At 33.7% G+C, this 18,514-nt stretch overlaps 2 protein-coding genes across 5 annotated transcripts; both read right to left on the bottom strand.

Annotated features, from left to right (window-relative positions):
- Positions 1-618: 618 nt before the first annotated feature.
- Positions 619-12,482, bottom strand: LOC113765361 (transcription factor bHLH128-like). Of its 4 annotated transcripts, none has more exons than XM_027309507.1 (7): positions 11,731-12,482; positions 11,435-11,530; positions 5,777-6,060; positions 5,099-5,230; positions 4,543-4,608; positions 2,187-2,255; positions 619-1,128 (listed from the first exon to the last, which is right to left on the bottom strand). In XM_027309507.1, the coding sequence occupies exons 1-7, from the start codon at positions 12,233-12,235 to the stop codon at positions 1,051-1,053; spliced, it is 1,230 nt and encodes a 409-aa protein (XP_027165308.1). In that variant the 5' UTR covers positions 12,236-12,482; the 3' UTR covers positions 619-1,050. The 4 variants fall into 4 exon arrangements, with proteins under 4 accessions (XP_027165308.1, XP_027165305.1, XP_027165307.1 ...); XM_027309504.1 differs by having other exon boundaries at positions 5,099-5,236; positions 11,435-11,518; positions 11,731-12,481; XM_027309506.1 differs by having other exon boundaries at positions 5,099-5,236; positions 11,731-12,481.
- A 2,828-nt stretch (positions 12,483-15,310) lies between these two features.
- LOC113766191 lies at positions 15,311-16,038 on the bottom strand. Its single transcript, XM_027310405.1, has one exon. It carries the CDS (start codon positions 16,036-16,038, stop codon positions 15,373-15,375), a length of 666 nt encoding a protein of 221 aa, XP_027166206.1. The 3' UTR covers positions 15,311-15,372.
- Between the last annotated feature and the right edge of the window lie 2,476 nt (positions 16,039-18,514).

Here is an 18,514-nt window from a genome sequence, read left to right on the forward strand (position 1 = left end):
AGAATACATAATTAAGTATGACGATTAGACTATATGCACTCTAAAAATGTGTGTGATGAAATCATAATATTCACTTAATCCTCCTATGATTTGTATAAATATCTACTTTACCTTCTATATTTTTTTGCATTTTTTCACATAATCCCCCAATGATTTTGTACAAAATGACTAAGTCATTGTGTGATTTAACATTTAAGTAAAGATACTACATGTATTTCAAGTAACGACATTACATAAGTTGTTTTCAGTTAAATTTTCAGTTTACATGAAACCATAAGAGGTTAAATGCGCATTTTAAAACGTTAGAAATTATGTGGTAATAGATGAAACCATAGAGATATTATTAGTAATTTACCCTAAAAAGAATTCAAATACTTGTTTGGTTCTGGGTTTAGCTAACTTCAACATAATCAAACATCCTTAGAAAGTAGAATAGTAATGAATCCAAGTACAAAACAAATATACTAAAATTGTCATCTTTTCCCAACTTCACATGTTCTAAATGGACAAGTAACTAGCCACTAACTAAAAGTTACAAGTTACCAAGGTGGTTCTGATTAACAATAACAAAGCCTGGAAATTAAGCATCCGAAACGAAAATACAACAAAAGAGAGAACTGGTCATCACCATCTACTTGGACATTTTCGATACACTAAGAACAGAACCAAAGTGTATGGTATGTACAACCGATATCGAGACACCAATGTATTGAAACATCTGAGCAGAACAAAATTGAGCTCCCAAAACCAACTATTAGGTCATCTCTACAAATCGGGGGGACAAAAGATCGAAAAGGATCCAAGTAGTTGTTAAGAAATCCCCTTAGAAGCATTATTTGGAGTTTAGAAAGCAAAAATAACCAGACATCTTCAGCGGAACCTTGAGAGAGCCTCATTATATACAACTCTGGCAACTCCGGGTTTCATTCTGGCTCATTTGCATGGCTTGGAACTTAGGTTCCACATTGAGCCCGGCAAAGGATGCTATCCAGTCAGATATGTCTTGCATTACCAACAAAAATCTTTCTATCAAGCTTGACTGTTCTTGCTTCAGCTCTTTCCTCCTCGACAAGAATCTTGTGGTTTTCTACAGCCACATGTGCAATTATCAAGTTCCTTGTGGAGCCTCTGGAGAAGGTGGTGGAAAGAAAAAAATTCAGACTCTAGAGTAAGAGTGAGTTCTGAATGGAGGGCAAACACATTTAGCTATTTAATGGTAATCCAAAATGGTCATCAGAACTTCATTTAAGTTAAATTAAGCTAGCACCAGCCACAGTTAACCTAGTACCAGACTGGCAACTATGCACTGTAGACCACATTAGACGAGCAAATTGCTGATTACAAGTGAATCAGTTGGAACTTTGCTATGAGCCATGCATGCTGCAGTCTAAACTAATTTTTGTGCTATACAGAAGAGATATAAGCTTTTTACACAAATCAAAACCTGCTAAAACATCTCATGCCAGTTTCTTCCTTTCATGTTGAATACACAAAGCACTCTAGTTTAACATAAAATTTGATGTGGAATTCAAAAGACAGAAGGGCTTGAGTAAAGTAACATTTAAAAAGATCTTTCCAAGTGATGTGCTTATTTGTATCTCCTCCTTGAATTCAACTCGAATCTATATGTAGGAGTCATGCAAGATAAGGGCAGAAAGCTTTTCTGTACTCCGTATACATTCCTGCTTATTTTATTTAGTTTTCTTCTTTAGAATTCTTTTGTCAGAGTTTCTATCCATTAATTAAGATTCAATTCTTTGTTAATTGCCTCAAAAACTTTCTTCATGCCTTGAGCATACCCAAAGAGGAGGAAGAGTCCTATATACTGAATGACCAGTAATAATTTTAGTAATTCATCAATGCTGGTCATGTTTCAAGTCTCGAAACTTCTGTCATAATTTTGACATTGACTAAAGGAAAATGTTGTTTATTTATAATCATCTGAAACTCACGAGCAAGTACATATCTAAGATGCCAGCATATGTGCAAGTTATGTAGGTGCAACCACATAAATCATCAACTAGAAGCATATAAGCGTTGGAACCAATCTCCAGTGTTCTTTCTTGAAAAGCTCAGGATCGTATGAACTTTCTGTTTGTTCTTCTTGTTTTCTCCTTTGTCTTTCAGATTGAAGAAGAAACGTAGCAAAAAGGGAAAAGATAATGAAGAGTAGTACAAGTACTCACCTGAACCTGATTCTGAAGGCCTTTGATATGTTGCACCGCCAAATCCAGCATATCAGCATAGCTGGTTTGCTGCAGAAAAAAAAATTATTATGTTAGAACGGGTAATAAATGAATCTGACTGTGTATAGGTTTCAACTGGATAACCACTAAAATGACAATCTGATCTTCAGATGAGACCAGTCTAGTTTAAGCCATAGGATCTAAATCAGTCGAGTTCAGATGATAAACTTTACATAGTTAAAAGCAAAGAGATAAAGAAAGGAAAAGCAAAAATAGAGCAGGATCTGAGGTGTATAAGCTAGTTTGCAGAGTTATCTAACAATTAAGCTTCTAATCATCCCATTCTGCAGCATTAAGGCAGCAGCTGGCATGAAAAAAAGGTAAGCAATTTTTTACTCTTAAAGAAGCTGCCCCATTAACAAAGAAAAGGACAGATATTAGAAGACTTTTACTTACAAAGAATGTACACAAGCTTAAGGATAGATAATGGCATGCTTCTCCCTGTCTAAACTTTTTCTTCCTAAGATTGGAATGAAATGGCTAATGATATAGCTGATTTTCTTTTCAATTATAGTCTCTTTATTTGCTTCCTCAAATTGTTTCTCAGTTTTCCTTCCTTATCTTCAATTATGATAATCCTTGCACTGATTTGTCCAAATGAATTTCAAAGAGATGAATGTCAGGAGGCTTAGAACATGGCTGCCAAGTCTATAGATGAACTAGAGAGAATAAGATTCCATAGATAAAGTTTGGTGATGCAACAAAGCCAATAAAATCAACTGCATAACAACAGACTCTATGTATAGGTTTAGGATGAAAAGATAGTTTAGTATGGCCCAGGACCATACAACCTAGGATACCAAATACCAACCAATTGAACTTTCAGTCAAAACTGAATGCCACATATTAACTTGAGTTCAGAAACTGAATGCTTTGAAGCATGTTGACGAGCCTTTTCTTCTTCTATCAAGTAAATAGACTTATTAGAGCCAGATGCCTTTTATTCTCTTAAAGGCATCACTTCAAGCAACCACATGCTCTGGAAAAGATTTCCTTCACTATGTCACAAGACCACAGCAATATATACAGAAAACCCGATTACAACACATGCTTTATTACCCAAAGGAGGATTCGTATGTGCTCATCCAAAAACTACATCCAGGTAATATTTTTAGAAAAGGTATTATGAATTTAACAAGCACACTGACGTAAAACTTCATTACTAGCTTTCTAAGAGGAATATGTAGCAAAAATAATTTTATTGTAAATGAGCACCCGTTTTGATAACAGGGAAGTTAAATATACCACAACTCAAAGCAACTACTCTCTTCTTGGCAATGGATATGGCTGATTACTTTATCCACAAAGCTAAGAATGATGAAAAGGAAAAGTGGCACTGTTGACTGAACTAGTTCACTTTCATTTTAAACGGTGAGATAAGCAAGGGCAGCTATTAAGATTCCTGTCCACAAATATGGCAAGGTACTGTACTACCAGATTGATCATATGATGTACATCTCTTTAAATGGACTTCAAAAGTTTCACTTTGCATAGTTTTGAAAATGTTCTCTTCATATGGCTTGGTGTCATTGCCAAAGCTCAAATTTTAATGCCTCGGAAAAGTTTGTTAAAACACCAAAATTATCTCTGCAACCTAACTCAAATAAAATCATCAATTGAGGTGAGAGGTTGACATAAGATTTTGGTTGTCGCATTATCAGTTGGCCCTTCCTATAGGACACATGCTACACACTAGGACATCATACTAAGGCTGCTCTGGACTATCCTGCTTAATCTTTACGTAGACCAGGTCTACCATAGACCATGCATTAAAGGCTTGTATCATCATGTATTAAGTATTTGTACCTTTCTGAAGTGTTGCACTTCATTATGGAGTTCAAAATATGACTTGCACAATAAATCAGATCTACCTAAGGAGTTCAATATATAACTTTCAGTCTTCTACACATTCATTTGCCACCTGATACTTGTTACATGCCTTCAACTCTTGCTGAGTCTTGCATACCAGATACAACATTTAAGAGAGTATACAAGTAATTTTGGTTACATATAAGCGGGACATTTTGAAATGCTATTCATACTTTTCTGCAGGTTGCAGTTGAAATTTTTGCAGTATCAAAATTGTTGGAAAGATTAACCAAGCCTATAAGATATTAGTAAAGTTATCATTGTGAGTTTATTACGTTCTCTGCAAAGGAAAAAAAAAAAGAAAAGAGGTGATTATTGTTTTGTTCCTTAGTTCTATATTGAGTTGATATTTGAACTCTAAAAATTGAAGCTTTAAACTCAAATATATAAACCTAAATCAATAGGAAAAAAAGGCGTGGTATATTACCTTGTCCATATTAGGAACAAGATCTTGTAACTTCTTCAACTTCCCACTTATTCTCGTTCTCCTCTCCTGCACATAGGTAGAAAAATACTACTTAGGGTAATAGCATTACATCATAGCAACCATGGCCAATTTGTCATTACATTTTTATCTATCAAGCTCCATGATGAAAAATTTTACCCATAGATATATGATTACCAGAGTAACAAGGAAATTACTGAGAGACTTGGCAGAAAAAACTACAAACTCTATGAAAACGTCCATGTAACTAGCTACAGTTAGATGAGTTGGAAGAGATTAGCTGAAATGCAAGAATAAAAGATAGACTAAGGACAATGGACTTTAACTGGAGGTGCTGTGCAGTTAAACCTCATTGAAATCAAATTGAAAAGGGAAAGGACCCTCATGTTACAAATGCATATAGTTAACATTAAGACCTCATAATAAAATACAAGAAAACTATTTTTTTTTTTTAATGTTTCGAATAAAAGAAGACTCTAAATATCTTATTTTATCAAAACCTTATTTATGAAACAGTAGGTCAAATTCTAAAGCTCACCCTTTCTGCAATGCTGCGGGGATGAGTAGCACAACCACGCTTTGCACGAATTTTACAAGGCACAGAATCTTGAGGGATGTTGAGCAACTTATCCATGGAGCTCATATCCAGCATTGTCTGAGGCATGCCAAACTGAAACTAAAAGCCCAATTAGGTTAAAGAAGGAGAGAGTTAACTTGTCAACAACTTATGGAATTAAGAACATATAATTGGAGAAAGTCAGAAAGTTGACAAAGGACTCTCTATGCAGTAACTGAATACAGCTCATTTAAAAAATGAATCAGAATACAGGAGCACACTCATTCAACTTACGGAATAAAATGTCAATTAAGGGTTCATCAATTTTCTTTAATACTACGTTCTTAACATACTAACAAAATGTTTGGAAGAACCAATTTTCTTTTTACTTTTTCAGATTTTGAGTAAGATCTAGGATTTATTGCCCTTCTTGTTCCTTTTCTTTAGGCGCAGCGGTAGGAATGGGTGGGGAGAAGGGTGAATGCCGTAAAACAAGTCTAGATACCTTTATTCACCAGGCATTCATGTGACGCAGAGAGATATTTGATTTCACATAGAAGGATGTTAGCAGAGAAGTGATGATCTCTAATTAACAGAATGCTTAGATTGTCCTTGTCATGAAAATTGCTTCACAAGTTGCTCAACAGATATGTTTAGTACCTGAGTTTCCATGCTGTTCAGATTGACAATGTCACCGCTCATGCTCTTAGCTCTTTTGCTTGTTGGCCCCATCGAAAACATTATCGTATTGGCATCTTCCCAAGGACCTACTCCATAACTTACATTGCTGTAAGTATGAGCAGATTTTCTTTTCTCATTCTCTGAATTGAGGCCATTATCAACATTCTCAGTCTCTTCAGAGATCTGGGAAAGAGTTTCTTGATGCGTAAAGCTCAGCTGAGAGTTCAATCTTGAGATATCATGGGTCCTAGCAATCGGAAAACCTAGTTTCATACCAAAGTTCAATATTTTAGAGTTGAGGATTCCGAAAGAATGGGAATATTAACTTTTGATGCTAAACCAGCGATTAGTACTTCACATTGTGTTTTCTGAGCTAATCTGATAAACAGAATGATAACGCTACACTTTTCATGCATCATAACATCGACATTTTATAATTAAACTCCTAAAGAATGAGACCATTAGGTGCATGGCCGGGTATTTGCTGTGAATGAACAAAATCACATCTTCAAGTTGCTTGAACATATTCATCTGGAACATGTACAACTACAAATGACTATCAAACATTCCATTTGGTATTCGAAGCAAAAGTATTAGCTTGATTTTTACATGAGGTTGGATAGATATTCAAAGCTTCATGGATCGCAAAGTTTACATAAGCTTAAAACAATCTTCTATTTTGTGCATTATGAAAAAGATTCATGTCTGTTTCCTTAACATGCCTATTGTAGCTTTTTTGTTTTCTAAGGATAATGGCATTTTTATTCCTGCATTACATATTATTAAACCTATGATAATATCTTCTTGGTTTTTTGTTGGAAAGTACAAATAAATGTCAGTAGGAAGACTATGGGACAAAAGAAGCCTGCTATGGTAGAGTTATTAGGTGCCATATTAGCAGATATGTTGGGGCAAATATTTATCAACCAAAGTGATTATCACAGCTCTCACTAGTTGCTTGGAAGCTTGGGACCTCTGAGAGGTTGAAGCTGCCTCTGGAGGTAATGAAAGTACCTTAAATTTGGATCAGAAACAACATTTTCTTGTGACTGAATATTGTGATAGCTAAACTGATTGTTGGATCTTCTGAGGATTGAAATTTTTGGTTGAAATTTTTTTCCAAAAAATTTTTGGTTGCATCATAAGTATATTTCCTAATCACCTTTCTGTTTTCTTCCAGCCATCTTTCTATCTCACATACATTATATTTCAAAAGGTGCTACAATATTATTCTCAAAAAAAAAATTCCAAATTAACTTCAATCTGAACAAACCCGCAAACGTTACATCGGAGAGATCACTAACATTTTTTTTCTTTTATAAAAAAAATCACTTAAGAAATAATAAGGCACATCCGCACAGGTTTTTTGTCATTTCAAAACCAGTCTAATTTGGTATAAACAAGAAAAACAGTAGTCCTGGGGAATTGGGCATGGGAAAAAAACAGTAATTTCATTTTTCAAAACAAAAAAAAATTCATATATTCGAAGGTTTGCAAAAACATGATTAGCATAATTCTATATCAAGTCTCAAAATTTCATGGTCCATATCTAGTCATTATCAATTCAACGGCTCGCTTGTCTATTTTAAAATTAAAAAGGAAAAGGTCTTCTAATTGTATGCAGCTCGATCGAGAAGGTTTCTGACAAGGCACATATCGAACCACGAAGTTTGGTTTTCTTTTTTCTTTCTGAAATTTGAGGATTATTTAGGGATGGATCCAAATTCTCTGCAATCAAAGTCTTGATGCCACAAAACAGTTCACGGTGAAAGATTGACATGTTTGAATTTGGATGGTAGGATTGAATTTTAAATATAAATTTTAATAAGTGAAAATAAAGTTATTATATATATTTTAACATATTTTTGTTTTAATATCTACATTTGTTATTTTAGCGTCTGTATTCGTTCAGTTAATGTTTACACTAATTCATTTATAGAAGCCCTTGATCCGATATAGCCTTTCAGGACCTAATTCCAGTATTTTTGCACGATACATGAGGTGCATAAACTCTATTCCTCCAAAGTTGTACTTTTTGTTGATTGACGAACTTCACAGTTAGTTCCAAGTTCCAACCAAACTTGTGTGTTTTTCTTAATTAACGATGGATCCGGAGCCTCACAATTTGTATTTTGAACAATTTCGCACAAGTTGACCTCTGATATAAATGAGTAGGATTTCAGTACGAATCAAGTCTAGTTTGATGTAAATCAGGTGCAGTTCAGTATATGTTAATTTATTATTATTTGATGTAAATCAGGTACACTTTGGCATATAAATTGAGGGTAATTTGGTGAAAATTAAGAGTAGTAAATTGTTAATTTACACCGACGTGTGTGAAATGTAACTTGTGACTTGTGAGGGCCCCTTTCCATTAATGATCTCTATAGCTTCAAAACCATTCATTGGCTGCTGCTTTTGCTTTTGGCACAAGTAGTAGATTTTTTTTTATTATTATTATTAACAATTATTAGAGTAATCAGAATAAACCAATGGTTGAAGGAACATTTGAAGCTTAGGCATGTGACATCCACCAGCTTACTACTAGATAGGTTTTGTCTGCTGATTCAAGGAATCTGGCCACCACTAGTCTTCTTCTAAAGTAAACTAATGGGAGTGATATATCTTTCCAAGGAGAGCTAATTGTAGTTAGAGTATTAAATTGTCAACTTGCTTCTTCTGCAAGTGGGCATAATGAAATATTCCACTCAACCAAGTTGAAGACTTCAATACATTAATGATGTGTATAAAGTCATAGTCTATAGCCAGAATATGAATATGACGGCACCCAAATATGGGAAATGTAAATGTAACTTTTATATATTTTTTTTTTCATACTAATAAAAGAAATAATTTCCATCCACAAATTGAATTGACCTAGTAGTATACCTGCAAGTTAGTATTCTTGATTTAGGATATAGTTGGGTTGACTTGTACATGTAAATACTCCACCCTTTTTGTAAAGGGATAAAAAAAATATGTGGTATACTTTTGTGGACTATTATTTTTCTTTTTGATTAAATAATTGAGAGATTTTCTCTTTTTATTCAATATACACCAAAGAGTCTTAAGAGCGTTGTACAATGATTAATTTGCATTTCAATTATTAGTGTATAAGTTCTTTTTATTTTAATACAGAGTGAGATAAAAAAAAAGTACAAAATTGTACTAATATTAGATAATTAAATCATCCCAAAAAGTGAAATCCTTGCCCAATAAAAATCTAAAGATTGATTGGAAGAATAATTAATTATGGCGGCTCGAGAACAAAAAGAAAACTTTAGGAACCTAATTCCATGACTAGATGTGACATACAACTAGATCGGCCACTAAAACTCAAAACCATATAAATGATAAATTAGAAAAACTTTTGCCCTCAGATCATTTGACGGCCCAAAAAAAATAAAATAAAATAATTCACAAATATAGGAAGAATATAGGAAGAACTAAAAAATTGAAAAAAAAATTAACATCTCTATCTTTGGAAGTCAATGCCCCTAGCCCTAGGGGTTAGGGCTATCTATAGAAGGAAAAAAAAGAGTGAGATTCTTTCTTTTTTTTTTCAAGCACAGGATATTTTATTCTTCAAGATAGATATTCTTAATTTATCAGCGTGGTTTTTTGGCTAAACAATGGGCGCTTCAAACCTAGGGTGCCTATTAATTGGCCCCCATGCGGGCTCCATTCCCGGTTGGAGAGAGTGAGACAGGAGAGGGCCTACCCAATCTTCTTAAACTTCCGATTTTGCCCATTGATGATTCAGATTATCATTATAAATTCCAATGACTTGACCGTTCATATTTTAGGGGTTAATACACTTAGAGTTAATTTTATATATACTAAAATTGTATATACTGTTACACTTAGATGTATGATATATGTATAAAATTTAGATTTTAAATATAAATTCAAATTAATTTTTATACGTCTAACGTGTCAAAGTATAGAAAATTAGAAACTGGATGCTCAACAAGACGTGCATTTTCTATGTTATGACAGTGTTCCTCATGCTTTGAGAAGTCTAGTGGATGCAGATCTTAAGGGAATTTGTTTCCCTCGTTTTGTACCTATAATTTAAGTTTTTTCAATATATAGTCCCTTTTATTACCCAAAAAAAATAAATAGAAAATTAATCCATACTTTTAATACTGTCAATAAATATTGCAATTTCCACTCATAAGAAATCAAAATGAATTTGACTTAGATTGGCACTTTCGTCAACTTTATTGTACATACAAAATTTATCTTTATGAGATAACTAGATACCTTAGGTTTAACACGTTTGCCCTTTTCTTCAATGTTCAGTTAATTATTTAGGTGTCTAATGGCTAATTATGAAGCTATCTACACATGTGTAACCTACAAAAGTGATAAATTTCAAGTTGTAATTTTGTTTTCTAAAAATCATGAGTTGTAGTAGAAATGTAGGATCCACTGCCAGCTTATGTCAAGTAAATATTTTACTTAAAAAGTGAAACGTTGATACCTCATCCCTATGTAAGACATGACGTGAGTCCAGTACTTTATTGAAAAGTCAAGGACTTGTTTGAATTGTCATTTTTTATAAAATATTTTTCTATTTTCATAATTGTTCCTTTCATATAGTTCTCAATCACATTTTTATGTCATACATATCATATTCTAAAAAAATACTGTAATAATTTTTCCTTAAAAACTCTTTAAAATACAAAACAAACAACCTCCAAATGTTCACAGAACACTACTTCCAATTTGACATTAAACTTCGGATTTGCAGAAAATGCCTATTATACTTCAATTAAAGTTCAAACCCAATTAAACAACATCAAACATCAATGACCTTTCAATATGAAATCCAATAATCATAAAGCCAGAATTCTAGAAATCCATCCTATTTCACCACTTTATGAAGCCAATTGAACTTCTTCCTAAGCTATAAAATACCAAACAGCTTGTAACAATACAACTAAAAAAGAAAAAGAAAAAGAAAACTTAAGGAGTCAAGTTACAGATTTTACCAAAATGACTAGCAAACGGGAGTACACAAAAAAAAAAAAAAAAGGAATAGAGCAAAATATAGGTGAAACCTTCATTGACTTTTAATGTTTTAACCCAGAGCTAGGTTTCAGACTAGTAGAACTGTAGAAGAAACATTTATTAAGGTCAACAGTTTTGGAGAAACAGAAACATACAAAAAAAAGAAACAAAGAAACAAAGAACAGGAAAAGAACACTTAACCCCAACAAGAAAAAGGAAGATGAAAGGGCAAACCAAAAAAGAGAAAGGAAACAACTAAAACAAGAAGGTGTCATCCTGGAACCAAATTAAAATTGCATCATTTAGCCGTACATAAACCAATGACAAGGCAGAAATTACTACCAAATTACGTGTAAGTAGAATAAGTGCCCCCTAATTACTAGTACTCTATCAATTAAACGACAAAAGTCTCTAGCCTTATTTATGCAATTATACTAACTTCCTTTTAGATCTTGTATTATCAATTGTATTAAGAACTTAACAATCACCTCGATGGAATTATTATTAGATAAAGAATTTATCTAACGGGCACTTGATGAACACTAGCTGTTAGAGAATCCATGTATTAACTTTCTTGAAAAAGTACACTAAATCTTAGGGAGGAAAAAAAGAGAAACTTACATTTGATAATAACAATAAATTTGAGAGTGTGGTAAATGACAAATTGAGTATTGATTAGACGTACTAACTCGTAACTTTGAGCACCTGTTAAAAAATCTTGAAAGAAAAGTTGAAAAGGTCACCATAATTTACTAGTACTATATCTAAATCCATACTAGCAAACAATAATGCAAGGGTAGAACAGAAATTTCATTCAAACAAGAAAAAGAAAATATTATTCTCTCCAAACTCCACCAAACAAAAAATGCCAAAAAACAAAAAAAAAAATCAAACAAGAATCAAGAAAATGAACGTACCATTATCTTCATTGGAAGCACAAGCATGAGTAAGATGATTAAGGAAACCAGGAGGCGAGCTGCTATGACGAACCAAAGGCGAAGCAGTTGTAGCAGTAGAAGAAGAAGATGAAGATACCATACCCGCACCTCCAGCACCACCAATAATGGACCCTTGATGATTATCTTGCTTGAAACCGAAAGCTCTATGCAGACCACTGCTGATATTTGGACCCTTTTCTCTGGGATTGCTGTTGGATGTTTTGCAGGTGGATTCAGAAGTGAGGGAGGATGTTTCTGAAGAAGGGAAGAATCTTGATGAAGATGATGATGTAGGGCCCATGTGGAGGTTGTGGGAGGATCCAAGGGCTGAGAATTCACGTGAGCTGGGATTTGTAACTGAATCAGCGGCTGTAGCCAGGAGGGAACTTGGAGCTGAGCCGTACCGGATTAGCCCACCTGTGCTGCTCCCTCCATTTGGACCCATTGAACCTTGTGATGATGAAGAAGTTGATGATGGATACATGGCTTTTTTTTTGCCTTTTTTAGATGAAAAATGATGGACAAAGTAAAGCTTTTTGCTGTGAAAGAGAGGGGGAGGAGGAGGGAAAAGGAGAGAAGAAACAAATGTTTTATTTTTTTTTTTCTAATTTTCTGTTTTTGATATATAGTTCATTTTTTAATAGAGGTGTGTGGGATGCTAGTTGCAGGTTGCAACTTGGTGAGGAAAGATCTAAGCAAGCTTTTGTACTGCCAATGGTTTGTAGTGGTGTTTAAGGTTTGCAGTTTGGACCCCATTTGGCAAATAGTGGTCTTGTCTTTTCTCTGTAAATCTCAAATTTCTCCTTGTAGAAAATAATACTCAACCCTTTGCCCTAAAGCTTTACTTCCATCAATTTGTCCCCTCTTAAGATTTTAACGGGAAACCGCTCCGTTTGAATTAGCTATTTTTGGAGGTATTTTTCAAAAATTTTACTGTAGCAGTGTATATAAAAATTTTACCATATATTTGATATATTATATGGATGAGATGTTTTTTGAGTTATTGTATATTACTTTAACATTATATTTGAAAACGTTGTTTTTGAAAAATGGTCAATCCAAACGGTTATGAAGTGGCTGACAAACAAACAGTTGTCATTTTGGAAATCAACAATGATTTTCAATTTCATGTTCTAGTAGGATGTAATGTAATACAAAGTCAATTTAATGATCATTATTTAAACTTTCACAAGAAAGTAAATGAATGTATCAGTTTTGAAACCGTATATATTTATAATAGTCATAAAAACAATTTTGAAGCCGTATTCATAGATAAGAGCTGCCTTTGATTGATGCAGTGATTGTATCATGTCACTAATATATACATATGTACAATCATCCTATACCATCCAAATCGAGATTTCAATAAAAATTATGCAAGATTTAAAAAAGCATTAATCTTGCATGCACTGAGATATGTACATTAATAAATATGATTTTATCTCATCTAGTTTTGAATCGTATTTAAATTTCAATTATTACATATGTAGTGTACATCTATACTCAATCATGTATATATCGTAAGTATATATAAGATTAACTCTTTTAAAAAATTGAAAAGTTTAAGAGGCATAGATGCTATTGAACAAATCAAAGGCAGAGTGATACTCTATGATTTACAGGGCTAACTGGCATTTTCATTAATCTTTTCATGTCATTTGGTTTCGTCTATATACCATTAGTTTTTGCTTGGTTTTGGAAATTGAAGGAAAGAAACCGTGGTGGGAAATGGGAATTATTATTGTGATTTGTGAGTCAAAGGCAACTTGATAAACAAAGTCAATAACAATCCACATTATTAGTCCTAATCAAGTCTTAATCAATTTTAACCAATACCTGGGTGAGGATACTTGGATCTCATGATTGTCATGAAATATGGTCATTTTACTGGTAGAAAGTATTATTTTCTGACATTTTAACGGCCTTATTATGGCTTGATTTGTGGTTGTTGACGTCCAGTATCATTACCTTTTTGCATCTAAATTACTTAATCAGCTAGTGTCTAAATTTTCACGGGACGGCCATTTGAGTTATTCAAATATGTTTGTACCAAATAGATGATGATGATGATGATGATGATGATGATGATTATTCTTATTATTATAAAAACGTGTAAGATGGTGGTGACTATCACATCAACCCACAATTTAGCTTCTAAATAAGCATTTATTAAGTTGGTTGGGATTGAAGCCTTAATTGAAAGGGCCATAGTTTGCATCTTACTCCCTTTGCCCCACTTTCATAGTTTTGTTTTCCTTTTTCACCCATTCCAAAATATAATCCATCTTATAATTGAAAAATATAATTAATTTTTAATTTTTCTAAAATACCCTTATATAATATACTTTATTATCAGTAAATAAAACCTACCGTATTTAATACAGTTAACATTTTTACCAATAATTGCTTTAATATATGTCTTGAATGGTACAATATACCATCATTGTTGTTGTTTTAAGTAATGTAAAGATATAAACCGATGAGCTTGAGGCAACTTATAAGCAGCTTGCTAATGCCAACGAGGAGGTTGTAAGTTCAACTCTTGCATGTGACGCCTTGAAAAGTTCTGGGTCATGCCTTTACTCCCGAATAAGAGTTGAACTTTGCAGGTGCTTCCTGGGTTGCAAGTTCGTCTCTTGCATGTGACGTCTTAAAAAGTTTTGGGTCAGACCTTCACTCCTAAATAAGAGTCGAATTTTGCAAGCGGTTCTCAAACCGAATCCGAATTAGTCTCACTAAGGGTGGGGATACCGAGTCCTCAAAGCAAAAAATATATATATAAAGATATAGTGATTAGTGATACTACTAATATTAATGAAAGGATATTTTAGAAAAATATTAGGCTAGATTTATTTTTGCAACAAGGTTAACTAATTTTACTTAAATTATGTGAAACTAAAAACTAAAACTATCAAAGTGAGATGAAAAGAGTAATATCAAGCAAAAGGACCTAGAAAATCAATGAACATCTATAGTTTGCAGTTCACACAATTTTTGAGCATGGAGCGTGAAGATCAAGAGCATACATAGTCTTGTGTAATATAGGATTAGTTGACACTTATCAAGTAGTAGAAACATAATGATGGATCAGCCCAAAGACAGAATCTAAATCATTCTAATGGATTGTTAGCTAAATTTAAAAGAAATGCACTTACCTACAAGGCTACAAGTTCATTAAAATATGGCCATTAAATCGTGGCTATTTTGATAGAATCAACCAAACTTATCTTGTGTTCTTTATCAAATTAAGGTTGAAAATTTTGGTTTTCTATTTTGCAGTCCTATAAAGTATGTAATGAAGATCTTCAATCTTTCCTCAATAATAAGAACTAATAAACTTATCATTTGGCTTGATGTTATTATGCATAGATCCGTTAAATTTATTCTCTATTTACATTTGCAATTAGTTTTCAGAAAATTTCTTAAAAGACGTACTCTTACAACCATTTTATTGCATACATCTATAAAGTCCAATACTTTGACATTGTCCTTAACAGATGATGATGATGATGATAGTAGTGGCGGTGGTGATAAATAAATAATGCTCTAAAGGTGTCTTTTTGTGTTCAAAGAGATCAGTCTTCTGATGCCGAAAGCATACTATAAAACTTTCATGAACAATTAACCATGCTTGGACTTATCTATTTCTTCTTCTAACTTCTCTATGATCATATCTTTCTCCACAATAATTTCCATAAGTCTTGCATTTTCATGCTTAAGTGCCTCAAATTGGCAAACAATCAGCTCAATCTGTGCTTCAATGGCCTCATCACTAAGCTCAAATGCACTCTCCACAACCCTCAAAACCCTCCACAAACTCATCACCACAACCAATCCTCCTCCTTTTCTCTCCAAAAATGCTTCCAAAATTAGAGCCACCATCACAACAATACAATCAAGAACATAACCAGGCCTTAGAATAAATGACCTTCCTAGCCCCACAAAAAGAGCCAGACTTTTCACACACAGCAAACTCAAGATTGCAATACCTACCCAATGAAACCAAACTTCTTCTGCTTCAAAATTCTTCTTTTTTGGGCATGAAAGAAAAGACGAAGAAAGTTCAAGACTAGTCAATATGAGATCTATGACAAGTAAAAAAATTGTAAAAATTCGAAGGTAAGTTGATTCTAGGAAATTAGACAAATGGGCTCTCCGTGAAGATCTTGATACTTCTTGCTTTTCTCCATTCTTGACGAAAATTCGCCATTTTTGTCTTCTATTCCAGCTTTTGATGAGGGTTTGTAGCGAAATTTCGATGTTTCGAACTTGTGAGTCTGAACTCATAGATGATTTTTTGTGCAATACTTGAGAGATTGATAAGCATTTTTAAATGAAAAAAAAGCAAAGTAGTTGTTAGGAAAAGGCATGTCAAACGTAACAGTTATAGTTTTGTTGTGCTTTAAGGTCACGTTGAGAAGCAGAGTTCAGTTATTTGATGTCGCAATTCGGACATGCTTCAAGATTCCTCATGCAGCGCAGTAAAACTCCCAGGTTTTCATTAGATGCTTTAGCTTCAAATAAAATCTTTGTAATTCTAATTCACGCTTGCGATGCCAAAAGACTTGCGGTATTAGTATTAAGGACTTAAATATGTATGAATTTTGTGTGAATTTAGGATGAAATGGACTTTTTTCTTATTTTTCAGCAGGAAAAGAGTGAGATTTAAGAATAGGGGGGAAAGGAGAACTAGAAGAAATGGATTTAATTTAGCTTTAGAATTCCTAGTTCTTTGATTTTGTATTGGTAGGAAACTGCATGAGTTAGTCACACCTTGTAGTGGGCGGAATTATTGAAGGCAAAAAAGACCTAAAAAGTGCATAATGAGCAATAATCCACACAGAACCTAATTTTCTTTAGTAACATATTTCAAAATAAATCAAATTCTAAACTTTTGTCGTTAGCACTTAAAACTTCGCCCACCTATCAGCCAATGTTTCCCTAATTTACTCACTTAGTTAGCATCACAAGAATGAAGGAATTATTTTGCTATTACTCTTTTGTATTTTTATTATTTTGCTATTACTTTTTTGTATTTTTTCTTACATTTTAGTATTTATTCTTGGCACTTAGAAGAGCATTTTAGCAAAGGATCTCTGAAGAATGAAACCATTTTTAGTATTTTCTACCAAACGGCAGCTCAAAAAGAACATTCAAAGAAGATGTGATTCATCGATTCCTCCATACCACTGCACAACACACATTCAACATTACCACTTAATCTTCACCACTTTTTCATTCTATCCTTGGTATGTAGTCTGTTCTTGCATAACAACCAAAGGATAAATGAGAATCTTGGAATGAACCCCTTATTCCATACAAGTCTGTGCCAAGAGACTTCTTGTGAAGTGAGCCTAAGAACCTTCAAAGCAGACTGTGCACTGTATGTGCCAGAACTACTTCGGAACGGGTTAATTTCACTTTGTCCTCCCAAATTTTGGATGATTACCCATTTCAGTCCCTAAACTTCAAAATGGGACACTTAAGTACCTAAACTTATAAATACCTCCCACTTAAATCCCTAAACTTATAAAATAGGACACTTAAATCCCTAAACCCTTATAAAATGGGACACTTCGACCACCAACAGCATTTAGTATTTGTTAACAATTTTCCTTAAGTGAGAGGTATTTATAAGTTTAGGAACTTAAATGCCCTATTTTGAAATTTAAGAACTGAAGTGGATAATCATTCAAAGTTTGGGGGGACAAAGTGGTATTAACCCCTTGGGAACCAAATCGTAGTATCTCCTACATGGCCATCTCCATTCAACACCTTGCATACACTTAGCAACAAGGTCATATCTAGTTAATCCAAGACTTGACAGTAGAGGCACACCAAAATTCTGGTATAGTGGCCCAACAGGATGCCATTGATCATAGCCATTACCTATCACCTGCTTGATATGATGTTGGGCTTTGTGCCTTAGTTTAAGGATTTTCCTCTAGATCCAAGAACTGTCGCATGGTATTTTGGCACCCCAGAATGAAGTCTTCTTAAGGTGGATGGTGTGCACCCATTTTACCCATGTATTGTCCTTCTTGGAGCAAATGTTCTAGATCTGCTTGAGTATTAGACATTGGTTCCATATGATTAGATCATGTAGTCCCAACCGGCCTTCCTTTGTAGGTTTACATATATCTCCCCAACAAATATTTTTTGTTCCATAATGCCTCTTTACCTCCCCAGCCCAAAGGAAAGAAGACATGGGACTTTCTATTTTTTTTTATCACTCCCTTTGGTAAAATAAAAGCACTAGCCCAATATAAAAGTGACATAATTTTCTCATTGAAATTGAAATAGAAAGGAGGAAAAATTCTCAATTTTCTCATTGAGTTGTTTGTTTTACATTTTAACTAAATGGTTCAAATCGGATCAAATTGTCCTTTCCTATTTAGTTCAACCGGTTTGACTGGCTGGTCCGTGGTCATGAGGGATGATGTGATGTGATTTTGTGAGAATGAAAATGAAATCAAAGTAAAAAGTAAAGGTATAGTGCTAAAATAATAGTGCCACACCATTGGCTTGTAGGCATTTGGGATCGTACTGTGTAATCAATAGCGGTTTTCTTTTTCAATTCTTTGCTCATTTACTTATAATCAAATAACTAACTAATTTTATGAGAGAGCGAACGAGAGTTTTGGAAAGCGGCCGGGTTTTGGCAAATGAGCCCCTTCCCAGTGAAAGTTCATTTGTATTACATTAGGCTCTGAGTTTAAGCTTATTACATAAATTCCATGCAAATGCAAAGACAACAAGCAAC

The sequence above is a fragment of the Coffea eugenioides genome, chromosome 3 (genome assembly GCF_003713205.1).
Source record: "Coffea eugenioides isolate CCC68of chromosome 3, Ceug_1.0, whole genome shotgun sequence".
NCBI classification, from domain to species: domain Eukaryota; kingdom Viridiplantae; phylum Streptophyta; class Magnoliopsida; order Gentianales; family Rubiaceae; genus Coffea; species Coffea eugenioides.

What these genes read in the sequence shown, in the direction of transcription:
- LOC113765361 (XM_027309506.1), bottom strand. Translation starts at nt 12,235, where the DNA reads ATGTATCCATCATCAACTTCTTCATCATCACAAGGTTCAATGGGTCCA. An exon ending in TTGTTCCTAATATGGACAAG is followed by an intron (nt 2,256 to 4,542) that starts GTAATATACCAC and finishes TTTTTTCTGCAG; the next exon opens with CAAACCAGCTATGCTGATAT. An exon ending in GCCTTCAGAATCAGGTTCAG is followed by an intron (nt 1,129 to 2,186) that starts GTGAGTACTTGT and finishes CACCTTCTCCAG; the next exon opens with AGGCTCCACAAGGAACTTGA.
- LOC113766191 (XM_027310405.1), bottom strand. Translation starts at nt 16,038, where the DNA reads ATGAGTTCAGACTCACAAGTTCGAAACATCGAAATTTCGCTACAAACC.